The sequence below is a fragment of the Anneissia japonica genome, unplaced genomic scaffold, assembly GCF_011630105.1.
Source record: "Anneissia japonica isolate Jap-2015-1 unplaced genomic scaffold, ASM1163010v1 scaffold2947_len43059_cov182, whole genome shotgun sequence".
Lineage (NCBI taxonomy): Eukaryota > Metazoa > Echinodermata > Crinoidea > Comatulida > Comatulidae > Anneissia > Anneissia japonica.
In genome coordinates this window covers 5,726-13,344 of record NW_022701205.1, presented here as the reverse complement: position 1 = coordinate 13,344, position 7,619 = coordinate 5,726, and the positions used below count along the sequence as shown (strand labels likewise).

The 7,619-nt window shown below is 30.3% G+C and overlaps 1 protein-coding gene across 2 annotated transcripts in view; it reads left to right on the top strand.

Moving 5' to 3' along the window:
- Positions 1-6,944, top strand: part of LOC117103485 (slit homolog 1 protein-like) — a 20,207-nt gene extending 13,263 nt beyond the window's left edge. For both annotated transcript variants that reach the window (XM_033244036.1, XM_033244035.1), the window contains one exon: positions 1,051-6,944. In XM_033244036.1, coding sequence (XP_033099927.1) covers positions 1,051-1,229 — 179 coding nt within the window. In that variant the 3' untranslated portion in view covers positions 1,230-6,944. The remainder of the gene's footprint in view (positions 1-1,050) is intronic.
- The last annotated feature ends 675 nt before the right edge of the window (positions 6,945-7,619 follow it).

Below are 7,619 nucleotides of genomic sequence, written 5' to 3'. Positions count from 1 at the left end.
TTTACATAGACTGCTACACCACCACCTTCTCTATTTCGATCCTTTCTGTATAGATCATAACCCTCAATGTTAACATCTAAATTTGGTATAGTGCTATTAAGTCTTGTTTCATTCAATGCTATTATGTCGATAGAATTATTCTGAATTAGATATTTAAAACTGTCAAATTTTCCTGTAAGTGTTACTATGTTAATGCCTAAGATACTTAGACCTTTCTTTTCAAATACAGCACAATGTTCAGTTAGAATATCAGAGTGTTCATTTTTGGTAAAGTTTGAAGTAAACAACATTTGTAAGTTTAGGGATTCACTTTCATTTAATACTGATAATTCGGCTTCATCTCCTTTGCCTTAATTTCAGTGTCGATTTCCACAGAATTTTGATTTATGTCCTACAGTGTTACATTTCCATTGATTATTGACTTTCCAAAATGCAATTTTATTCATGTACTGTATACATTGTATTCATATTTAGTTTTGAATGCTGGCTTTTAGAGGCTTATAGAATCACTTGATAGTGATTGGGTTCACTTCTTGATAATTCTCTTTACTTCTTTAAATTCCTTTTTTTTTTAATTGTTTCCTTCTGTGATTGAAAGATGAAATGAAATAGGTATCATATACATTGAAACTTGATGTCCTACAGTAGGTTTATGTGAGGGTATAAAAATGAGAAGTTCTGAAAGTCTCAAATTTTATTTATTTATTTATTTTATGTGTTCCGCGTCAGTAAAACATCCAAGAGGATTACCAAATCTAATTTACTGTTATCTGCCCAATTGTTCAGTGTAGGCTAGATGCTGTAAACATTTTTTTATTTGTGAGGCCTGGTGCATTGTTTGAGGGCCATTACAATTATCACTGACAGCAAAGAGCTTAATGCTTGGACCCTTTTACATAGTGGCTTATTGTTCCATATTAAGTGCACTGTTTGTTTTTATTTAGATAATAATAATTGCACAGTAGTGATTTATTTTGCTATATCAAGTGCACTCTTTGTTTCATTTAGATTAATAATAGTGGCTTATTGTTACTGTCTTTTTATTGTTAGATGCTGCTGCCATTGTTTTGCCAATCCTCATTATCCTACTGTTAGTGATGGTGGGCGCTGTTCTATTCTGGAAGAAGTACTGGCAGCCACGGCATGAAGACGAGAAAAAGTACAGCGCAGTTAGCAGGGAAGGAAATACAGGCAATCGTGTTTACAGTGATGTAACAACAGATTTATAATTGGTAGTATGGATGTCTTTTACTCCAGCTTTGAACAAACATGTACACTAGCTGGTGATATCATACACTGTACCAAGTTTTTTACATTGCTTGCTTGCAGATCTCAAGAGCTAAGAGCTGTATTCTATTGTGAAGATATTCAACTTGTTACCCTTTCCAAGTTACTAATCTCATTGTTATACTGGTTCTGATATTGGTATAGTGTGTCCTGTTGAGACACCATTCATTCTTTAATCATTTTAGATATGATTAAGGGAAAACATTTTACTAATTGTGTATACTTCAGTGATGAATGAACTGTCGGATTCTTAAAATGTGCAATGTATTTGATATGATAATCCAATAATTTTAATTGTAATTGTTTAAACTGAAAGCAGCATTTTAATGATTCAGACAAATAATTTCTTTTGAAGCCCACAGACAAAAAGTAACTGAATAAATTCAAGATTTGTAAATTAAAAGATTTTAAGCACAAGATAAAACCTCTTTAAATCTTCAAGAATAACATTCAATGAAATTGCAGCATGAATATTACAGCATTGCTTTCAAAGGGTACAGTGACAAGGTGTGATATGATGGTGTCAACATTTTATTAATTTTTTCCGCTCTTTGTTTATATAGTTTGTTGTTTATGTGGTTTTTTTTTATGGTCTGTAATTTTTATTTTATAAGGTGTGATGATCTGTAATTTTTTTTTTGTGTGTGGTTGATGAGGTAGAGATTTTATAAGGTGTGATGATCTGTAATGTTTTTTTTCTGTGGTTAATGAGGTAGAGGTTTTATAAGGTGTGATGATCTGTAATGTTGTATATTTGTGTGATTAATGATTTAGAGATTTTATAAGGTGTAATGATCTGTGATGTTGTTTATTTGTGTGGTTAATGAAGTAAAGATTTTATAAGGTGTGATGATCTGTAATGTTTATTTTTGTGGTTGGTGAGCTAGAGATTTTATAAGGTGTGATGATCTGTAATGTTGTATATTTGTGTGATTAATGATTTAGAGATTTTATAAGGTGTAATGATCTGTGATGTTGTTTATTTGTGTGGTTAATGAAGTAAAGATTTTATAAGGTGTGATGATCTGTAATGTTGTTTATTTTTGTGGTTGATGAGCTAGAGATTTTATAAGGTGTGATGATCTGTAATGGGTTTTTGTGTGTGTGTGGTTGATGAGGTAGAGATTTGATCTGTAATGTTTTTTTTTTTTTTTTGTGTGGTTGATGAGGTAGAGATTTTATACGGTGTAATGGTCTGTAATTTTGTTTTTCTTTGGTTAATGAGTTAGAGATTTTATAAGGTGTGATGATCTGTAATGTTTTTTTTTTGTGTGTGGTTGATGAGGTAGAGATTTTATGGGGTGTAATGGTCTGTAATGTTGTTTTTTTTGTGTGGTTAATGAGGTAGAGATTTTATAAGGTGTAATGATCTGCAATGTTGTTTTTTTTGTGTGGTTAATGAGGTAGAGATTTTATAAGGTGTGATGATCTGTAATGTTGTTTATTTTTGTGTTTGATGAGGTAGAGATTTTATAAGGTGATGATCTGTAATGTTGTTTTTGTGTGGTTGATGAGCTAGAGATTTTATAAGGTGTGATGATCTGTAATGGTTTTTTGTGTGTGTGTGTGTGGTTGATGAGGTAGAGGTTTGATCTGTAATGTTGTTTTTTTTGTGTGGTTGATGGGTAGAGATTTTATAAGGTGTAGTGCTCTGTAATTTTGTTTTATCTTTGGTTAATGAGTTAGAGATTTTATAAGGTGTGATGATCTGTAATGTTTTTCTTTTGTGTGTGTGGTTGATGAGGTAGAGATTTTATAGGGTGTAATGGTCTGTCATGTTGTTTTTTTGTGTGGTTAATGAGGTAGAGATTTTATAAGGTGTAATGATCTGCAATGTTGTTTTTTTGTGTGGTTAATGAGGTAGAGATTTTATAAGGTGTAATGATCTGTAATGTTGTTTTTTGTGTGGTTAATGAGGTAGAGATTTTATAAGGTGTAATGATCTGTAATGTTGTTTTTTTGTGTGGTTAATGTCTTAGAGATTTTATAAGTTGTAATAATCTGTAATGTTGTTTTTTGTGTGGTTGATGAGGTAGAGATTTTATAAGGTGTAATGATCTGTAATCTTGTTTTTGTGTAGTTAATGTGGTAGAGATTTTATAAGGTGTAATGATCTGTAATGTTGTTTTTTGTGTGGTTAATGTGGTAGAGATTTTATAAGTTGTAATGATCTGTAATGTTGTTTTTTGTGTGGTTGATGAGGTAGAGATTTTATAAGGTGTAATGATCTCTAATCTTGTTTTTGTTTGGTTGATGTAGAGATTTTAGAAGGTATTATGATCTGTAATGTTTTTTTCTTTTGGTTGATGAGGTGAAGTTGGATGACCTGTAAATATTTTCACATTTTTTTTGTGATTTATTTGTTTTTATTATGATATTTTTTTATTTACTATTCTTACATTTATAAACTGTCAATTATTAATTTCATTATTTTCTTTTTAGAATACAAGTGCCTGTGATTAATTTAGATAAAGCATTCAGCTTAGGCCTTTTCAGTGTATTGATTATGTAACCAGTGAAACCTGAGGGCAATCTCCATGTAAGATTAGAGATGTATAAGTACACACAAACTTAGGAAACTGGTTATCTTTTTTTGTTGTGCAAAAGATATGGAAGCTAAATGGGTGAATTAAAGATGTTATATGGTTATAAATATTTTTAAAAATCAAAAGCAATTATAATTTTGGTGTTTTTATCCAGTTATATAATTCATTGATGTCAACAGAGAGGAGGCATGTGTGATGGGCATTCTGTATCAATACAACTATACATCTATTGTTATGAAAAAACTAAAATCTTGAATACTCTATTTTGTTAAACAATTTATTATCTCTACCAAGGAAGCTATTTAACACCCCTGTCTGTCTTTCAGTTAGCAAGATTACGAAAAAAAACTAATGAATGGATCATCATACAATTTAGTGGAGTGATACATAATAATCTAATTCTAAGAATGAGATAATTAGCTTTTAGGGAGCAAAGATCAAGGTCACAGAATTTGAATTTTTACCCTCAAGCATAACAAAAAGTAAGGGGAACCATAGAGAAAGAAAATTATGGGGGGAACATACACTGCATACACGGCCAGTGTATTGTCTTGTATTCAGGCACAGGGCCGATGCATGCACCCTATGGAGTGACTGCTCTAGTTTAAATTAAGTAATTATTTATTTGTTTATTGGGGTTTTTTTTCACACAATTGAAATAAATTATACAATATAATGGGAAAATAAGGTATAAAGTATTTCACAGTAACGCTGTGAAATACTGACAACTCAACTTTCTTTTTTTTTCTTTTTTGAATTGATCTAGAATCTCAAACAAACAAACATCAAATGTAGAGAATTTAGCAAGTTTCCTTGCTATTGCAGTTTTTTTTTGTACATTTTCCTCTGTGATTTGCTGCAAATGATAAATTCTTTGAACTTTTAATGTAGCTTTCATATTTCTTACACACACAAAAACAAAATATTTGCAAACCTTTTGCCTATTAATTGTCTACATAATCAAAACAGTGACAGGTGTATATAAATATACTAATATAGTAAAGTATAGTGTTTGTATCGTATATTATTTCAGCTTAGTTAATTTATGGTCTTTTGGTTATTTTTTTTTTATTTGTAATGGTTGAATAATGGTATATAATTTTATTTACTTAGTCCCACCATATTTTTCTTAAAGTGTTTCATTAATCAGCTTGTCTCCCCGGTTTTGTTTGGTGCTCTTTTTTTTTAAACCTAAGTCACAAATAGGAATCCATGTTTCCTTCAAATTATATATAATTGAATCATAGAAAATATGTAATGAATAGTTTATAACTTTTAAATTGATTTTTTTTAAATTTTGTTTTGTGTGTTGTTTATGTTCTTTTCTATATAATAAGAGTAAAGGAGTCCATAACCATCTACCTTGGTTGGGGCTGAGATGAGCTAATTGGCACCTCCTCTAGACCTACATCTAAAAGCATAAAAAAGTATGGATGTTGGCTGTTTTCCAATTGGAGCAAGGAGTGCCAAAACAAGAAGTAAACAGAACAAATTAGCAAGAAAAAAAATTCCCAAAGTTAACATGCCAAACTTGGTTGTAAACAATTTTCCACAAATAGGAATCTTTGGAAAATTCTTTCAAGGAGGAATCTTTTGACCTTCAGTTTTGGTGACCAAAATTTGAGTCACTACCCGTAAATTCAGAACTAGAGATTTATAATATTACATTACATTGGTTGATATAGTAAACACTGTATGTAATATTGCATTAAGTTGGTTGATTGTAATATTAATGTGATGTTACACTTTATTACCTTAGGCCAGACTTTTTTTATACCTTGTTTAGCAAACCCACTTATCACCAAAAATGGTGATTTTGAATAAAAAGTAAAATGTTATTTTTGGCCAGTTATCGCATCCTCTTCATTCGTAAAAAAATAAAATGTTATATTTATTTCGCAAAACAATGGTCATTCAGAGATAAAATATAATTGAGTGCATGAAAAATTGTATGTGCACAACAGAGTGCTATCTTGTCCCTATTACCAATAGTTCCATCAATTGTATTAACTGTATTAATTATTGAATTGTTATTGGAAAAGTGTCTTTGTAAATATGTGATTGGATCATGCTCTTGGCTTGTAGTTTACAGATTTACATTGTTAAAGCTCATTACTAACAAAATCCTGTCTTTCAATTTTCCCACAACCTTACCTTGAAGTGTTGCTAGTTTTTCATATTTTGTTAAGATTTGTGTAATCACCATGAACTCATGAAGAGTATTCATATCTGCTGCTTATCTGAAATGCGTTCAGTTTGATTGCATTTGTTAAACAAAACATATTTTTGTATTGCTCATTACTAAATTATAGTATTTAATTCTATATGAAGGTGTCCTTAAAGATTTTATAAATCTTGTGAAATTCTCTTGAAATGTGCATAAAATAAAAGAACTACATTTTTTCATTAAATTGTATGCAGAATCATGGTAAAATGGTTAGTCAATAATAATAATAATTATTCTTAATTTTTGATTGACAACTAATTGCCAAAAAACATTCATATGGTAAATGAATTGATAGTATTGAAATATATTTTTAAAATATGACAGAATTAATTATGAAAAGTTTATAATTATTTATTCCCTTCCAAATATCATCATCATCATGATCGTAATAATGTTCTTTAATATAATGTAATTGAAAAAAAATGTATTCTAATCCAAATGATTATTTTTGTATGTCAAAAAACATGAATGTCTTGGTGATGTATTCCTTGTTTTACTACTGTTTGAATATTAGAGTATTTATGATAAGATTATCAGTTGCTAGAATTTGTACAATTCTATTTGTTGGAATGTCTAGCTAAGAATACCTGGTATACTGGTTCAGTTTAACATACTGTCAGTTAATATGAATATTCAAATTTTGTATGAGACATCAGCAAATCAGATTGTACATAACCAATTAACCATTGATATTTCAGTAACAAATTGTTACATGTTTACAATTCACCCTCATTTTTCAAGATGCGCTTTGTTTATCACGGTGCACCCTTGTTTATCAAGCTGTGCCCTTGTTGAAATGTTTGTCTTTGCTTTTGAAAATTATGACATTTCTAATATATATAGCGGCTTTAAAATTAATGTAAGGTATTATGTATGTATTATACATTTATAGTTGGTTTTTTTATCCTGTAATTTACATAAATGTTGTGGTGTTGGTTAATAAATTAATGATGCATAAATACAATTGTGGTTTTTCTCAGTTTTTGTTTACCAGCTTTCCTATGCCAGCAGAACAATCATGATTTTGGGGATTTTGTAAGTGGTGGCCATGTCAGGGTTTACAGGGGGTTTCCCTGGACCCCCTCTGAGGGCAGTGGCAAATCTAGTCTTGAAATGGGGGAGGGGACACAAAGGTGAAGTAAGGGGATCGATGATAAGTGAGGACCCTCTACTTTAGCCTGATTTTTTGGCTTGGACATTTTTAAAGGGGGACGACTGGGATCCCTCTCCTATATTCGTCACAGTCTAGGGGTTCTGGGCTTCTTCCCATACAACCTATAAAATTGTAACTTATATTTAATTTAGATGTATTCATTTTGGTTTATTATTAGGGATTTCTACAATAGATCTAGAAGATTTTTACATTCTTAGTATTGAATTTGAAATGTAGCATCAATATGGACTGGACTTAACTGGGATTAAATCAACTAAACTACTGTATAAACCAAGCTTGTTTTTAATTTTTTTTTTTTTTTAAATTCATGTACAGTGTATGTACTGTATTATTTTTTTTAAAAAGCCTATACTATAGTAGGAGGCCTGGTCCTAGCCTATAATAT